At 35.3% G+C, this 18,933-nt stretch overlaps 3 protein-coding genes across 4 annotated transcripts; 2 read left to right on the top strand and 1 right to left on the bottom strand.

The window, feature by feature from the left end:
* Positions 1-3,186, top strand: LOC100182890 (ras-related protein Rap-1b). Its single transcript, XM_002119744.1, has 3 exons — positions 1-230; positions 2,050-2,274; positions 2,540-3,186. Exons 1-3 carry the CDS (start codon positions 139-141, stop codon positions 2,814-2,816), a joined length of 594 nt encoding a protein of 197 aa, XP_002119780.1. The 5' UTR covers positions 1-138; the 3' UTR covers positions 2,817-3,186.
* Positions 3,183-16,046, bottom strand: LOC100185251 (NAD-dependent protein deacetylase sirtuin-2). 2 transcript variants are annotated; one of them, XM_002119334.5, is made up of 16 exons: positions 15,975-16,046; positions 10,325-10,625; positions 9,514-9,711; positions 9,137-9,314; positions 8,684-8,865; positions 7,485-8,514; positions 7,029-7,163; positions 6,725-6,766; positions 6,288-6,394; positions 5,835-5,891; positions 5,623-5,691; positions 5,228-5,351; positions 4,926-4,985; positions 4,407-4,539; positions 3,989-4,111; positions 3,183-3,700 (listed from the first exon to the last, which is right to left on the bottom strand). In XM_002119334.5, the coding sequence occupies exons 6-16, from the start codon at positions 7,552-7,554 to the stop codon at positions 3,532-3,534; spliced, it is 1,089 nt and encodes a 362-aa protein (XP_002119370.3). In that variant the 5' UTR covers positions 7,555-8,514; positions 8,684-8,865; positions 9,137-9,314; positions 9,514-9,711; positions 10,325-10,625; positions 15,975-16,046; the 3' UTR covers positions 3,183-3,531. The 2 variants fall into 2 exon arrangements, with proteins under 2 accessions (XP_002119370.3, XP_002119562.1); XM_002119526.5 differs by lacking the exons at positions 3,183-3,700; positions 3,989-4,111; positions 4,407-4,539; ... (5 more) ...; positions 6,725-6,766; positions 7,029-7,163 and having other exon boundaries at positions 7,678-8,514; positions 15,975-16,032.
* LOC100175061 (zinc metalloproteinase nas-13-like) lies at positions 12,186-16,321 on the top strand. The gene is made up of 9 exons (XM_002119429.4): positions 12,186-12,342; positions 12,724-12,825; positions 13,086-13,267; positions 13,490-13,604; positions 13,847-13,970; positions 14,199-14,368; positions 14,613-14,876; positions 15,323-15,407; positions 16,119-16,321. The coding sequence occupies exons 1-9, from the start codon at positions 12,267-12,269 to the stop codon at positions 16,132-16,134; spliced, it is 1,134 nt and encodes a 377-aa protein (XP_002119465.2). The 5' UTR covers positions 12,186-12,266; the 3' UTR covers positions 16,135-16,321.
* The last annotated feature ends 2,612 nt before the right edge of the window (positions 16,322-18,933 follow it).

Here is an 18,933-nt window from a genome sequence, read left to right as displayed (position 1 = left end):
TAAAGATCGTTTTATTGACAATTTGACGAGCTACTGCGACATTGTANACGTATATAGCTCGTCTCCGGTTTCATAACAAGCCTTCACAACAACAGACGTCACAAGCACTTAGTCGTCACAACTACTACTGTACAGAAGATGCGTCACTTTAAGATCGTGTTAATGGGAGCAGGGGGAGTAGGAAAAACATCAATGACAACTCAGTTCGTGACCGAACACTTCGATGAGAAGTGAGTGTAAAAACATATGGAAATTTTATTTATAGGACTGTGGGCAAGATAGGATACCGTTAACACATAATATCCCATATTTCCCGATTCTGTTTTTTTAACAACACTCTTTTAAGAGTCGCGGGGATACGGTGATATATCTTTTTTTAATATTTTATATTTACTACCAAATGGGACGATAAAGGAGAATGAAAATATGGCTCATCTTACCCCACTCTACTAATCACAAATATAGCCAGTGCTGCCCAATACCACAACACCAGTTTAAAAGTATAACGTCGGGTAAGATGGGACACTTTGACCGTATTATATGCTGATAGTGTTTTAAACAATAACAACGGTGTATGAGAGTTGTGAGGATACGGTTTTGAAGTTCTTTGAATGTTCTTTGTTTACAAAGTAAAATGAGAAAATATAAAATGAAGGTTTCCCATTTCTCCCCACCCTACCATACATGACAAAAAACATAATTTGTGGCGAATATGAGATAAATTAAAACAACAAAGAGAGAAATATGCAGCACAACTACAGTCGTTAAAACATGCTACGGGTAAAAACTACTTGAGTAAAAGTGTCAAATAAAAGTTACTTCTAAACCAACATTATAATTACGAACGTTTAAAAGATTGGGGACTCCCATTGACGCGACCGGAAGTCTAGTTCTGAAATTGTTCTTTACAACATAAACTATGACTCAAGCTTTTGTACGTACACGTCACGAATGGAAATTTAATGCACCACGAAATCTGTTACATCAAGGGATGTAACTTGTTTAGTCTCGTGCGGCAGGGCAACGACGGTTATTATACCACAGCTGTTCGGTTTCATACACCTCGTACCCCCTTACTACATTTGTAACTTTGTGGGTGAATTGACAGATGTAATTTATTTATCTTCGCGTGGCGGGCAAAGATAGTCAACACAGGTGCTTCATCATAAGATAGGAGTCTTCGTATTAATAGGACAGCCATAAAACACAGGACAAATTCAATTATAAACATCATCCAAGTAGACATACATGATAAGACAACTCCCGAACGATAATAGTTGAAAATAGTAAAAATGACAGACAGAATTTTAACCATCTATAAGTAAACGCATAATATGTGCCTGGAGTAAAATGTCAGGAAATTGATAAACTGTTGCACCCATGAAATCAATGTTTAAACACAATGTACGTATTTACATTTTCCTTCAAGTATTTTAACAACATTTTGCTAAAGAGAACTTATAAACACTTCAACTTAACTAATATGTAAACACGGCTGGCCATTTACATCTTCAAAGTTTCCCACTTTACCAACAAGCACAACATCGCTGTATATGGTCGTATGTAAAATATCACAAGTGTCCGATACTTAGAAGTGTGTGAGAACATCTCGCTCAACGATCACGCAACCGGTTGTAACGTTTTATAAACTTCTGTTTAAACCGGTAACGGGTAACGAAATTAAAAAAATATTTCGTAAAAATTTAATGCAAGCAAAGAAACTTATATAAATTTTCCGAGCAAATGTAGTCTATGTTTTAAGATTATGTTAACCCTTAAAAGGTAGCTGGTTCACGATTTCGTTATTAAGAATGTTAAGTTCTACACAATAACAAACAAAAATATTTTTGTTTTAGGTATGATTCCCCTAAACCACTATACATCTAATATAACGTTACACAACTCGTAACCGGACATGAACTGTATGCAAAAGAATATAGCGGTGTTATAACGACCGTAGCTGCCCCGCGATGCGTGATTAACAAGATACATTTATATCCAAACTGAGTTGTATCCCCTGTCCCCATACTGAACCCTATACATTTGCAGTTACGAACCAACAATTGAGGAAATTCACCGAAAAACTATCACGTTGGATGGTGAACAATGCATGCTGGAGTTGATTGACACAGCTGGTATGGACCAGTTCAGTCAAATGAGGGACTTGTACATTAGGAAGGGTGATGGTTTTATCCTCGTTTATTCCATCATTGATCCAACCACATTTGAAGACGTGAAGTCAATAAGAGAGCAAATTGTTCGAAATAAATTAAGGTTGGTGGACTGAGTTATTCAGGAGTGTAATGGAGATCTTCTGCCAATTGTTTGTATATGTTGTTGCTGCCAGGTGTATTATACGAGTATATGAATTTTTTGGGCATTGGTTTGTTTTATGATCTAAAGGGTATAATGTTTTGTCCGCCATATGGTGAGACATCATTATGTTTGCCGTTAAGTGTCTTGTATGAGCTACTTGTTCTTGAATGGCTGACAATTGGACAAAATTGCCATTTTGTGACATATTTCATTCTGCATTCAGTGAGCAAGTTCCTATTGTGCTTGTTGGAAACAAACGAGATCTTGCGGAACACGAGAGGGCGGTTGAAGAAGAAGAAGGAAGTACTCTCGCTAAGCGATGGTCGCATTGTAGATTTATAGAGACCTCAGCTCGCGAGCACCACGAGGTGGGAGAAGTATTCGCACAAGTCGTGCGCCAAATACTGGATTACGAAAACGCTCGCAAAGCTCGCGTAAACACCCTACATAACGAAGCTTCACGTAGAAAACGGTCATCTGGGAAGTGTTCCATAATGTAGACGACAACATTGTTATGTGTGTCGAGTTGATATTTCGCAAAAAAAACTTTTTTTGCAGCTTCGCAATTTGGAAATGATTACTTGTAAAACAACTATTTGCAAAACCATCTTTTTTGCAAAACCCAATTGTTTTGCTAAATGCGATTTTGCAAAAACTGTGCATTTGTGTTGGTGATGGTATGACACCTCACAGTAGTTTGAAAATTTAAAATCTTTTAAAATTTAAATTTAAACACTTTTAGTTTTTAAACATTCCCTTTTTTAACCTTTTTTGCATAAACTCATTTAATATTTTAATTAATTATCTTTTGTTTACTGTTTTATGTGAAATGAAGATAAAATATGTTGAAAAATAAACAAAACAACTTTCTTTAAGTGACTTTATCTCAGCTAAAATATAGCCAATGCAAACATATATGACATACTTAAAACAATGAATACAATACTCAGTTCATATTTTAAAAGAATAAAAAAAGATTCCTAAGTTAAAATTCAGTTTATATTTTAAAATAATAAAATTTTAAAATATTTCCTAGTTAAAAATCATTTTTTACTTTAAAACAATAAAAACCAAATATTTCCTAGCTAAAAAATAGTTCATACTTAAAATAATAAAAAACAAAATATTTCCTAGTCAATCAGATCAAATAAAAGCACAAATAAAGCAGTTACAGTAAAATCATTAAGCAGTAATAACAAATACAAAAGTTCCATACTATGCACTTTTCTTGCTTGGGCATTTTTCTTTTGAGGCAGTAGCTTGTGAGTTTTGGTCGATCTCCTTATGTTGGTTACAAACCATAGTTTTAAGTTCATTCTTCCAACCAAGTAAATCAGCAAGAGCTAGACAACCATCATCACAGTCACCAAGCCAACATACATCTCTGGGTTAAAAAAAATTAAATGAAAACATTGTGTATTTTATTTTATGTGGCTCAGCTTCCTGTCGAGAGCTAAGATTTGGACCAGAGTTGGCAAATTACGATCTTTTATGCTCATTCTATTCTATGTGGGTGAAGTCCTACAGTGCAGCACACTAGCCATCTTGAAAAGAAAAACACTAAGGAACAATATGCAGTAACTTTTAAGTGGGTACCAGGTGTATGAAACAGATATGAAACAGTCATTGCCTTGCCGTGCGAATATAAACAAGCCACAAACAGTAGCCTCACCTATACGCTTTGTCTGAATCAAAATCCATTCCCGCCCCACCCCCTCCCAACAACTTCATCAGTGGATCAGATTCACCGCATTTCTCCCGGTTTATCAACAACCGTGGGGTCGTGTCTTCAACTCTAAGAATCAACACAACTTATATTTTCTTATTTAAAAAAAAAATTATATATTCACTCTTGTTTTCTTAGATATTTTTCCCTTTTATTCTGTTGTAGTTAGAAAAGAAATTTATTTATTTCATTTGGCACATTGGCAAATTATGGCAATTTAGTACAGGTGCCACATTCTAAAATTTTAGTGACGTTGATAAACTAGAGTTAAAACAACAAACAAAATGGAATTAGCAGCGAAACGACAGTCGTTAAAAACAGAATATGGGTAAAATTATATAAAAATTGCATTGTTGCCACCTACCCATCAACAAGCGACGCAAACGGATGAACTTTTAATGAGGTTCCCATCACTATAAGTAAGTCACATAACCGAAAATCTTCATATCGTAAATTAAAGAATCTTCGTGGCAGGGGCTCTCCAAAGAATACAATGTCTACATTAGGAAAAAAAGTGTAAGAAATAATAATACAAGTAGTCAACTACATTTTGCATTTGCTACTATTTAAAACTATTCCTAAATGTTGTTCTACAATGAATTTGGTACACTGTACACGGTAGTCATGGGTTTCTGTATTCAAAAAAAAACTTTTGAAAGAGAACTCTTTGGACCATTGGTGATTATCTTATTACCAATTAATGTGTTGTTTACATAGATTTGATCACATGGGATATCCTAATCAATTCCAGGGCATAGATGCATACTCATGTTAGGCGCATATGACTGTATTAATATTGTTTTCTTATTGAATGTATGGTACAATGTACATCATAATGTATTAGGTAAATGAAAAGTCAATTAGTGATAATAAACCAACTTACCAGGTTTGACCAATTCCTCACAATCTTTACAATGTGGGATCTCATCTTTAAAAACTTTTTCTGTTAAATAGTAACAATATATTGTTAGCATTTCCAACATACAAAAATCAAGTCCAACCGATGGTTTATTGAAATCCATCCAATCCTTACTGTCGTTCTTTACGTAAAAGGGTAAAAGTTAGTTGAGAAAAAGTGTCTTATATAAGCATGGCTGCTGGTGTACTACCAAAAAGCTTTATAAACAATATATAGGAAAACACATAATTTTGGAAGCACTGTTGTAGAAATGAAAGCAAACTAACCTTTTACCCAATCTTGTGAATATTCCATCCTACACTGAACACAATGAGCTGTATGGAAGGTACCGTGAGCTTCAACTAGTTTATCTCCACCAACACCAGCTACTCTTTCAAGTGTATCAATGTTCTATGAAAATATTTCTCATCAGTTATGGTAAAAACCACTCACAAAATATTTCCTAAACTAATGTAAATCATTTCCCGTCATGCGAAAAAAAAGTTGAAAGTAATAAATAAACATCTCACTTATAAATGTTATATTATACTTTTAAGTATTCATTCTAAACATGTGCTTGTGTTGTGAGGTGCTCTTAATAAACTGAACTACTGACTTAACAGAAAAGTTGTTCAGCATTTAATTAAAACACTCGTGACTGTAGATATAAATCATTACTAACCTGTGTGTAGGCTCTACGTAGCAAACCCTTTTGCTCCAGTAGTTTGATAAAGTAATGGCAGGTGGTGGGCTGTAAATGTTAATGTAAACATATGTTTTGTAATTTATTAAAAAAATAATACGATAAATTATTGTAAAATGTGTTTTTGTAAATTTTTAAACAGTTATTATAATAATGCATTCAAAACTCAACAAATAGGAAAAAAAGCTAACCTTGAAACTACCAGGGTAGAGTTCCTTGGCAAGAGTGTAGAATGGTTGTGGGTTTTCCTGAAAATTTTAAGAAATGCACTCTCTTTATTTTTCTGTTTTAATACAATAATAGCACCAACTCGTTCATGACATAAATTAAACTGTTCTGATTGTAGCATTTTGCAAAAATAAGTTTGGTTAAAATAAAACTGCATTGTGACCTCAGCATTTGTTTGTTTAAACTCTGTGGGCGCATGGGGCATTTAGAGGACACAAAGTTTACGGAGTCACAATTTACAGCCTACCACCTGCCATTACGCATGAAACTTGCTTTATTCTTGCATGGCGGGAAAACGACAGTCGTTATAACACAGGTGTTCTGTTTCATACACCTCATGCCAGCTTACGAGTTACCATGTATGTTACTTTGTGGGTGATTTTTTTCTTTGAAAGGGGAAAACATAACAGATCTACCTTAAAGAAATTGATTTCAAATATTGCTTGTGGGCTGGGTAGCTCATACTTCTGCAAGTTGTCATAAAGCCCAGTGCCTGGGGTACGAAAGTCAGGGATGCCAGCAGCTAAAAAAGAAATATATATATTCATATTTATGTAAAGTCAGAGCAGGAAAAATAACCAAAACATTAGGAGGTATTTGAATAAATTGTTAATAAATTACAGGGCGTTAAAAATCTTTAAATTTAAATGCACTTAAAACTTAAAATTTTGTAGGTATTTATCCTCGTATGGCAGGGCAATGCTTACAAGTTTGAACATATGTAATTTTGTTAAGTGATATTTTTTTGGTATTAGTGGAACCATCATGCCTTGAACCAACAAATATTTGGTTAGAATGCAAAAGCTTTAACCACTGTGTTACATTGGATCAATTATATAGCACATAAACAAACCTGTTGATATTCCTGCACCGCACATCACTATGATGTTTTTACCTGCATGTAAATGATATGTTATTAAAGAGTCTGAACTCTCAACTACATTTCATTATTTAGTTAAAACACTTCTGACTGTACATTCAGATTCAATCATGTTTTGCAGTTTGTCAAGTAAACTATTCATTTGCTTGGTTATATATTTCATACACCTTAAGTCCACTTATAACTAGGCCACTACTATGTATGTAAGTGTAACTTTGTCAGTGATTCTTTTTCAGGAACTTTGTTATTGTTTAGCTTTATTACGGTTAACACTTACATTTATCCGATTTAATATACTCTGCCACTCCTTTGAAAGTAACTTCTGGCAGGAGTTGTTCTGGTTTCTCTTCATTATCTTTATTTATTAACTCCCCGAGATTAATTGTACTGAACAGGTTTTTCAGCTGGTCAACTAAAAAAACAAACAATTTTTTTTGCTATATTGTATCAACAAGAACTTTTACTATTATGTTATACTTGAACAAGAGACTGACGATGCCATTTTAGCCAATGTATATAATATATCTTTCAGACACCATTAGTTGGATTTAATGCTTGTCTATTACATATTTCGTAACACTTTCTTAAGTATTTGTTTACGTCCAAGACTATTATGTAGCATACTACACACCACTGTAAGAATCAAAATTGATCACGAAACGCTAGATTTTTAAGAAAACGGCACTACGGATACATTTTAATCTACATCGGAATTTTACGTTAGCCAATTTACCTTCGTTTGCAGACAAACTGGACTCGGCTTCTTTCGGTAAATCATCAGATTTATTGCTACCTTCTGCCATGTTAACTACTTCTATATACCTTTCTTGGGCAATTTACTTTCCGTTTGATCTTGGTTTTGCTTGGGCAAAAATCAAAATTTACCAACGCGGGGAAAATCCCCGTGAAAGCACCAAATAAATATGTTGTAATATTTTGATCAATTTATTGAAAACTGAAAGAAAATGTTATGCTGCTGCAAAAGAAAACGTTTATTTTTATTGAAAAAACTTTTAACAGTAGTATAATGAGTATAGTGTAGGTATACATAGATTGCACAAAACAAAATAAGTTGGGGTATAGATTTATAAGTTAGGAACGTAATTGGACAGAAACGTCAAAGGCAGGTGGGTAATGCAAGAATATATATTGCCCATTTAAGTCTAATTTCTCTTTATCAGTTGCGAGTTTGAAATTGAAACGTTGCATCATCCTAACAAGAAAAATAAAGATTTCCATTTTGGCGAGCTGCATGCCCAAACAACTACGCTGGCCAACATTAAACGGGATAATATCTTCAGATTTGACAAACTTTCCGTTCTGATCAATATGTCGATCAGGTTTAAACAAATGCGGATTTTTCCATCGCTGTGGATTATGATGGACAGCCCAGATATTCGGCATCACTATAGAACCTTTCGGTATCCGATACCCGCCCACTTTACCAACAGCTGTAGTTTTCCGCATTGTACCAAAGTTAGCTATGGGTCTGGAACGGAACACCTCTTGTATAACAGCTTGTGTGTACGGCATATTAGGCATATCTTCGAATTTAACGGGGTTACTCGCCTCACGGTCTATTTCTTCATGAATCTTTTCATGGACATCTGTGTGGTAATGAATAAGTAGGATTGCCCATCTTAATGTAGTGGCTGTAGTGTCAGTTCCAGCTAAAAACAACTCCTTGACGTAGTGGAACAACTGCTCTTTGTTCCACCATGCGGCAGGGACATCGTTATCGTTCGGATCTTCGACCATAGCTTCTAAACAGGACAAAGGAACGAATGTAACTAACCTATGTACGCATGGTCGAAAAGTAACGATCGTTATAACCCGGGTGTTCTGTTTCATACAAATTTTGCCCACTAGTTACCATGTATGTCTGTTTACCAAGTATGACAGGACACCAATAGTCGTTATAACAATGCTCACCAAACTTTACGCCATCAGCATTTGTAGATTTCATTTTAGCAATAAAGCTGTCAATAAAATCCCTGCAATCATTCTCATTGTAAGTATCCTGGTGTTGTTGGATAGCAGACATTATATGATCCCATACTGGCTTTCGTGCTTGGCGGATTTTTTCCAGCTCTGCTTTCCACGGTGGCAAGAATCTAAAAGTGCATAGATAGAGAATGTCAATAAACAAAATGATTGTTTAACATTATATATTCGGGGTAAAATGGAGAGCTTTATAGCGCATTTTATTCTAAAATACCTGAACGTGTTTTTAGAGTTGTGTGACTATACGTTTACTTTATTCCTCTAAACCTTTTTGTTTATTACTAAATGGAAAAATAAAAAAAATGACTACTTTACCCCACCCTACTAAGAAACCTAAACTGAAGTGGTGTTTGCAAAATAGACACCCGTGCTTATACTCACCTTACAAGGGGAGCAAAATAGAACAGAGCAAACGGGAAATCGTGGCCAAAATCGAAGAGAAGATGTAATGTATCAAGTAACGTTGGATCGTCGTATTCAAATCTTTTGCCGAACACGAGGATGCTGATAATGTTGGTAACAGCTGGTGTGATGTGGTCCATGCAATCAAAGGCGTGGTCTGTAACATAATAAAACATTTGTGTCGTATAACAAAACACAGCAATTGATCCAATCCAGTGGTTACTATAAGGAGTTGTCCAAATTGTCAGCTATACAATGATCACCGTCAAAAATAAGCAGGCACGCGAGGTGCAAATGAAATAGAACACCCGTGTTATAACGACTGGTGTGTTATACCGACCAAACAACAGTCATACCTCCATGCTTCAACATCTCATCACACATAAGGTCAGCTTCCTCAAGGATCTTAGGAGCCATACACCTCCTGCCCATCCCAAACTCATGTAATGTCGCCAACCCAAACCGACGCTGGCTTCTCCACACAGCCCCATAATCCAGGAACCCAAGACCAGCGTTCCCGGATGTGAACTCAGTTATAAACGTATGTTGGCGACCTGTGGTATATCAGTATGTCGGCAAGATGACTAGCTACAGGTTATATACATGCAGTTACTTAAATACGCTTCTAGTATTTGGTTTACTACAATGAATATGCTGAAATAGCGTTATTGGTTCTTAAAAACGATCAGGAGTTATACGAGATATTTTTTGCTAACGGTATCCGTATTACCCGTACCCCGCATTACTATAAAGTATCACAGAAGTACATGTTCGACATTTATATTTTACTAAATTTTGAAAGAAATATGTAAAGGTCAAGCGGTTTCTTTTAATTAACCCAGGCTGTAAATATGCGTTAAGTGATTGTGTGTACTGATGTACAACACATTCAAACACACATTGTTTGGTGCACGTACATGGTTAAGCTGTTGCAATGGACTGCGTTAATTAAACAGTCTGGTCGGCCATTTATTGGTAAAGTAAATATATAGGCATATATATACCATCTCTGAATAAAAAACGGCCTCATCCCGTTTGGTTGTAAAAATATTATTTACAGAATTGTATGACCGTGACCACGAAAATTTAATAGAACGTTGTTAATTGTTCATAAAACGATTGGATATTATGTGCTAACGGTATTCATCCTACCGCACATTAACAAACCTGAAAACACGTGACCTTGCTTTACCAATGCTTCTTTAATCGATTCGAAGGAATTCAACATAATTACGTTTTGCATTGCATACTTGACGTAAAATACGTCGCCGTAACGTTTTGACCACTTCATGATTGTATTTGCAGGGTGAACGCCGAGCAAAGGCAAACAACCGAGGAACGGCATCCCATCACAGCCTGGTGGGTAGTTCGACCTTTTTCGCAAAGGTTTCCAACAGAGAAAAATTATCAGAAAGAAACTCAGGCAAATTATAGGCAGCATTTTCAATAAACAGTGTTTCAGCTACACCTAAAAAATAGAGTAACCATTAATGTATTCAAAAGTTAAATAACGTAACATAAATTTATTTATCTCTTTGCATACAGAAAGAAAAAACAGATTAAAACCTGGGGTAAGATGGTACATGCTTTCATTTTCATTTGGTGTCTCGTTTGTTAGTAAACAAAAAGTATTTACAAAGTTTTATAACTGTATCCTTAAGCCTCTGAATAAGCATTGTTAATTGTTAAAACACACAGTTATAGGAAATGTTAGGTGCTTACGGTGTCCACCTCAACCTAAAGTAGCCTACTACACTGGAAAACTAAAACTGTATAACAACATAAGCTTGTAACCACAAAACTGCAGAAACTAACTGGCAAACTGTGGAAATAGATTGCAGCAACGCCGGCACACAAAAGCTTGCGCGCGGCGATAGTATAAACATTACATTCTTACGTAACGCGGGGTTACTAAGGCGCATGTGCTGGAATAAACGTTTTGACAAATATGCGTGTTTGGGCTTTACACATACCATGTTTACTTAATGCATAAGGGTTGAAGAATCGGTGTTGCCTATTTGACGTAACATAAATTTATAAGGAATATTACAAATCAAATAATTGGTATTTATGCTATACGCAACATATGTTACATAGATTCTTCAGATTACTATCTTGCAAAACTGATGATGCTATTTAGGTTAAATATATCACAGAAAATACATCTTTTTGTCCCGTTTTTCGTAGCGCTTGATACAAAATACAGATTCTATTTGAAAGGGGTTGATAATGCGATTTAAGTGAAACATATATAGTATGAACTTATATTTGAATTTTTTTGTGTATTACGCATATTGTAGCACTTAGTCATATAAATTAATTAATTTGGTATTTTTAACTTGGTACACTATATTAAAGTGTACAAGCAGAAATATACCAAGTTACGTATATTCTAATTACCCCCCACGAAGAGTGTTCCACCTAGACAAGAGTTCACAAGATTGTATAAAACTCCATTGTTTGACCAAATAACTCAAATTGTTTTGATAAAAGTAACAATAGGGAAAGTCCGTTGTAACTTTCAATGGTAACATAATACATTCCATTGTAAATATTAAACAAGAGCCTACTTAATGTACGTGTAGAGTTCCGCCATGTAAGTCGCCTATAGGATTTACATGTATTGATATGATAGACTAGGAGCCTATTATAGCGCAGTATATGAAAAAATAATTTGTAATAAATTCCGCGAGTCTGACCCTGATGTCGGGCTCATTAAGAGTTGAGCGATTCTTGTTTAAAGAAACACGGTAAGGGCCTAGTGCTGCAAAAATGTAACAGACAAAAATCAAGTCCAAATCAAGTAAACTAAAATATATATTTCGCTTTTTAATGGCATCTTCAGTCTCTTATTTAAATAGAAGTTTCTTGTTTTGTTTGAATAAGAGACCGACCATTCCATTTGGACAAAATATATTTGTTTTATTATACAATTGGTTGGACTAGGTTTTTGTCCGTTACATTTTCGTAGCACCAGGTCCTTACATATGGTATTAAGGTAACGATAACGATTGTTTCGTAGTGCTGTAGCTATATTTAAATCACAGGAATTTCGTAGTGCTGTAGCTATATTTAAATCACAGGAATTTATTTCTGAATCGCTGCTGAAATGGGACAGATATCGTTTAGAAGAAACTTAGTTGTTTTATTAAATTTGGTTATCTTGATGTGTACAATTGTATCAGGTATTGCTGTATGAATGAATGTAACTTATTTATACTTCCGTGGCGCAGCATCCGATGATCGTTATAACACGGGTGTTCTGTTCTATACACCTTGTGCCCGCTTACGAGTTACCACGTATAAAACTTTGCCAATGTTTTTTAGATATAATATATGACTGATAATTTAGACAAACCGTAAGGATTGCTGGGTTTGAGTAATTACCGTTATGTATCTTGCCCAAGCGCATTTATTCTGGGCCCACAGTGGGAAAAGCAGCATCGAGCCTTTTAATAGACGAGTGCGCTAACGTACTGCGCCACATACTGCACCGCCAAGGTATAATAATAAAAACACGTTGAGCAGTGTAACCATTGTATAAATACAAGAAATATATATCACAGGCATTCCACTAAATTGGTGCGATGATGTGTTTAAAGCTATAAGTTCCGAAGATACAGTGGAAATTAAAACACCAAGCCCACAAAAGATTAATTTCTGCACGGGTAAGTTAAAACAGAATATAGTAGATTGGGGTATGACGATGGAATACAGTTGGTGCCCAAATCCCGTATTTTCTGACGGCGTTTTAAAAATTAGCAAAACGGCCTATATGCGAGCCGTGAGGATACGGTTATATAATTCTGTAAATATTCTTTGTTTACTAACCAAATAGGCAAGAGTAGAGAATAAAAACAAATTCCCTCTCTCCCCACCCCACTACATTTCAGTTAACTTGAACGTTTTGTTTGTTGCTACGTTTCAGGAATAAATAATAACAGAGAAAGTAAATGTTCGTTCAATACCGCGAAATGCACGGACGATTGTGGACCGCTTGGCCACCAGACCGATGAATGGGATTGTCCGATCAGTTGCGAATGTAAATCGAGTGGTTTCATAGAAGGAGATATTAAGTTTGATGAACAAAATATCCAGATGATTAGAAAGGTGATTGGATTAAAGCTGACAAATTTAGGAAATGCGATGATGTTATAACGTTTGCTATACTTATAGCGCCACACTTTGGGAACTTATTACCCTTATAGAATAAAATATGCATATACAACGTTTGGGTAATGGCCAACTCTGACTTAAATCTCAGCTCCCGTAACGTGTCACTATGTAGGACCTCACCCATATATACACGATATAAAACCATTGTCTCAACAGACATATGGGAAAGATAAGGACTCAAATGCAAGAGGAGCAAGTATAGGACTAGACCTGTGGACCAATAGAATTAATGGGCGTGTCAAGATTCCTTTCGTCATGAGGAACGATACGTGTAAGTTGATTAGTATTAACTTTTTTGGAATAATTGCTACAATTCAGTGGTTATTAATTGGTTGTCTAAATTTTCAACGATGCAAAATGATCACCCACAAAGTTAACTCCGTAGTAACTTGTAAGCGGGCACGAGGCGTATGAAACAGAACAACTGTGTTACTACAACTGTTGTTGCCCATCACGCGAAGATAAATTTGCATTAATTTATCCGATTATTTAATGAACAATATTTTTTAATAGCAAACGCATCAGAGATAGCAATTTATGAAGCAGTCGCCGCTATATCAGGAAGTACTTGCATTGATTTTATAAACAGAACTACAGAAGTGGATTTTATTGAGATTATACCCGACGTCGGTTGCTGGTAATTTATTTTGTTTAAATATGGTGTATCTGTTTAACTTTATGTAGTACTTTGGGATAGGATAGATACCGTAAGCTATTGTAAAGTCGCGCAGGGACACGGTTATATAATATTCTTTGTTTACTGCCACATGGGACGATAAAGGGTAATGGAAACGTGTCCCATATTTCACTTACCTACTGTACCATTTTACCCCAATCTACTAACTATACATATTTTTAATCACAGGTCCTACGTTGGAAGGAGAGGCGGTAAACAAGAACTTTCCATTGGGCCAGGATGCGAAATTAGTTGGGTGGTTCAACACGAGTTTTTGCATGCTCTTGGTTTCTGGCACGAGCAGTCTCGACCGGATAGAGACGACTACGTTATTATTCAATATGATAATATTATAGAAGGTAGGCACACGTAATATAATACGTATTTTCACTATATCCTTTAATTCAATTAAAACGGCGTTTCTTTAACTGAGAAGGAAAGCTCAAAATTAATCACACAGAACGTTACATATGTGATATAGCTCTTAAGCGGGCACGAAGTGTATGAAACAAAAATCATGTAGGTATCATAACGACTGTAATTAACCGCCATGCAAGGGTAAACAAGTTGTTTAACTAATGTTTCAAATCAATATATTCACAGACAAAATCCACGCATTTGAATTACGAGCAATTAATTCACTCGGTTCACCGTACGACCTGCAGTCTATAATGCATTACCATGCTTATGCATTTACAAAGAACGGCGACGCTACCATATTGGACAAAGCAACGAATGAACCGATTATTGGGCCTGATCCAAGAGTATTAACCCAAGAAGATATAAACCAGTTAACCACGCTGTATTGCAACCCTGTTGTAACGCAAAGCACAACAACATTAGCCGTAACAAAAACTACGACAGCAGGTATATTAAGCTGCTTGTGCGTTTGTATGCTGTACAATATAAATAAAATAAACAAATACAATATAAATAAATATAAGTATACTACGTGGTAAGATAGATAATATGTTTTTTTACAATTAACAACTCAAACGAGGTAATAAAAGAGATTAAAAACGTAGACCATCCTTGTATTTTCGATAGTTTTTTAACGGCATCCATCTTACCCCACAGTACTATATATAGAGAGTATAAGATGGGGGGAGATGGGACACCATGTTTCATTCTATTTTTACTAAGTAGTAACCAAAAAACGTTCAAATAATTATAAACCATATCATCACGTCTCCCATAGAGTGTTGGTAATTGTTTTTAAAACACGATGAGAATATTAGAATATTATATGCTAAATATCTTGTCTTCCTTCATCCTACTATATTATCTGTTTTCTAAATTGAATTTTATTACAGGTGGAGCTGCAACCGGTTTAACACCCAACGTGTATTTTACAGTCGCCTGTACTTTAGTCTTGATATTGGGAACATATTTCACTAGGTTGTTATAATAGTTAAAACCAATTATGTTTTATTTGGTATACTGATTATATGTTGACGTTTGGCTTTCTTATTAACAATTGCCTATGTAATATAAATATAATATAAATATGGTATGAAATACATCTTCTCGCAATAATTCGTCCAGCCATCTTAGAGAATTGTCTGCAATAGGGCGAGACATCATCATGGTTTACCGTTAAGTGTCTTATCCAAGTACACATAAGCCCACAATGGTAGCAACGTTAGGTTTCGAAACGCTCGAGCTAAACGCTGCATGGCGCGCGAACCACTTTGCTGTAGCGCCATTGCCGGAAGATCTCTTTCACACTTATAATACACCTGGCAGCAACAACACATAAAATACAATGTATGTGCGCCACGTTGTGTATCTCTTTGTGTATCTCTTATAGGCTTTATCATGAATAGTAAATCAAATATCCCAATTCCAGAAACACGAATTAGAATATTAGCCGATCTATACATAGGTTAAACACAGCGCAATATTTGGTAAACAAATTAGTAATTAAACTACACATTACAAAACCAATGCTAATGTAACACTTACATTACATCAGATTGAAGATCATCCCAATAAAAGCTTTGCATGTAACCTAACATACATAACATAACCTGTCACAGTAACTTAACATAACAACACTCCAACAAGAACTACCGAACCAAATACATTTAAACCAAAGTTTTACCACAGGGCGCCTGGAAGTTAGAGAAACGGCGCCGTAATCAGTTTGCGGCGTTTTTTAGGATGGGAATCTGCGTGATGGAACGTAAGTCTGTTACGCCGAAAGCAACTTCATTGGCTTGTATTCAGAATAGTAAACAAAATTGTTCAAGTAAAACTAAACTCAATGAAAGTATACACACACTGGCGAGCAAATGGTTAAACATAAGATAATCCATGGTTTTGTTTTGTTTTATCTCCATCATTCAGTAGTAAACAAAGAATGTTTACAGAATAATATATATAACCGTATCCCAGGACTCTAAAAGAGCGTTATTATTTGTTTAAAAAAAGATCAGGAAAAAATGGATAATTTGTGCCAACAGTATCCATCTTACCCCACAGTTAATAATATAGTAGAGTTGGGGGAAGATGAGACACTTTTGCCGCAAAATATTCGAATATCCTGATCGTGTTTTAAACAGTTAACAACGGTCTATGGGAGTCGTGAGCATATAGTTTTCTAATTCTTTAAATGTTCTTTGTTTACTACCACATGGGACCAGAAAGTAGAGTTAAATGTGTCCTAACTTCCCCCATTCTACTATATATCAGTTCATTTATAGTTATAATCGTGGATGAAAACTGTTGTCGTAAACGTATATTTGCAAACGTGGTTTAATTATAACACTGTTGTTTTCGTTGTAGCAGTTATACCGCTTATTCTTTTTAAAGTCAAAGTGTTTCTACGACTTTTGTAATTATACAGTTTCTTAAAATAATACGTCATGTTCACGTCGTATGACGCGTAATATTAATGAAAAACTGTGTTTTCGCAAGAAGCGTATATTTTGTGGCAGTAGATCCCAAAATTTACTTCGAATGCAGTTTTAATTTGAATTTAGACTAAAAAAGTTTTCACAAACTTTTCCACCACCACCATTACACTAAGCTAAGGTGTTATTTTTACGTTTACGTATATATCTGAATCTAAATGCGTCATATATGATGAGGCCTTTAACACATGAACAGTTGGGGCAAGATGGCACATGTTTCATTCTCTTTTACCGTCCCATTTGACACTAAACAAAGATACAGAATATTATAACGGTATCTTTACGAATATTAAAGAACGTTGTTAATTGTTAAGAACACGATTAGGAAATATGGGACATTATGTGCTAACGATGTCCCATCCTACCCACACCTTTCTTTTTCGCAACGTAGGTAAATTTCGAATTAATCTTTCCTTAATTGATATTCACATCAAACCTTACAGTAAACTTACAAGAAAACTTTACAGGTATTGTATGTAGGACCATCAGCACGCGCTTACACGTCATGTGCTAATAATAGCGTAAGCAATCAGCATTATTATCACAAACATTACAATTTGCGACATTTATTTATTAAGATTTACTTGACATTATAAGATAAATTATACACAATATTCCAATAATTAAAAAAAAAGACAAATTTTAAAAGGCACATGTAAAAACTTATCACATAAAGTCAAACGAAAATGCAAAACATATTTTTTTATGCTTTTTATAGTTTTAACGCAATTTAATTTGCACTGTATTGTGGGTTCATCAGCCATGTTTTATTTGACACTTATAATAAAAGTATAGGTTTTACCCATATCGTGTTTTATCGACTGTTGTTTTACAGGTAATTCCTTTCTCTTCAAAATTAAATAAAAATATTGTTATATGTTTAACTTTACAGTTTAAATTTCTTAATGATATGATTCATAAAAGTTTGTTTACGATTGTGAAAGACAATATACTACGATAAGGATAGAGAATCATAATAATAACATTATAAAATAAGATCATCAAGTTACATCAACAATAGAAACGATAACACCAACGATCCTGGTAATATAAATAACATTGGTACATTGAACGACGCAGATCCTCCGTCATCTAACAAATATAATTTAATGTTAGAAAAATACAAGCATTTGTTTTAAGAAATATAAAATTATGATTTGATTTCAGTCAATAAAATAACAACTGTTCAACGAAAACTGGATCTATAAGTTCATTTTATCTCCAAGTATAAAGGAATGAATGAAACTAATTTATTTTTGCATGACGGGACAACGGCATTAGTCGTAACATGGATGTTCATACTCCTCGTGCCAGCTGATGAGTTACCACGTATATGTAACTTTGTGGGCGATATTCTATAACGTTGTTTAGCTTAGCACACCAGCAAAGACGGTTAATATTTTAAACACTTTGAGTCGTTTACCAGGTTCTCTTGTGGCAGCCAGGCTATGTGCGTTGTTTACTGTTGTTGGTGGTGTATTGGTGGTATGTACGTTGCCGTCTGTTGTTGGTGGTTCATTGGTGGTATGTACCTTGCCGTCTGTTGTTGGTGGTTCATTGGTGGTATGTACGTTGCCGTCTGTTGTTGGTGGTTCATTGGTGGTATGTACGTTGCTGTCTGTTGTTGGTGGTTCATTGGTGGTATGTACGTTGCCGTCTGTTGTTTGTGGCATTGGTGGTATGTGCGTTGTTTACTGTTGTTGGTGGTGTATTGGTGGTATGTACGTTGCCGTCTGTTGTTGGTGGTTCATTGGTGGTATGTACCTTGCCGTCTGTTGTTGGTGGTTCATTGGTGGTATGTACGTTGCCGTCTGTTGTTGGTGGTTCATTGGTGGTATGTACGTTGCTGTCTGTTGTTGGTGGTTCATTGGTGGTATGTACGTTGCCGTCTGTTGTTGGTGGTTCATTGGTGGTATGTACCTTGCCGTCTGTTGTTGGTGGTTCATTGGTGGTATGTACGTTGCTGTCTGTTGTTGGTGGTTCATTGGTGGTATGTACGTTGCTGTCTG

This window comes from Ciona intestinalis, unplaced genomic scaffold (assembly GCF_000224145.3).
Source record: "Ciona intestinalis unplaced genomic scaffold, KH HT001236.1, whole genome shotgun sequence".
NCBI classification, from domain to species: Eukaryota; Metazoa; Chordata; class Ascidiacea; order Phlebobranchia; family Cionidae; genus Ciona; species Ciona intestinalis.
This window is presented reverse-complemented; position numbering and strand designations above follow the sequence as displayed.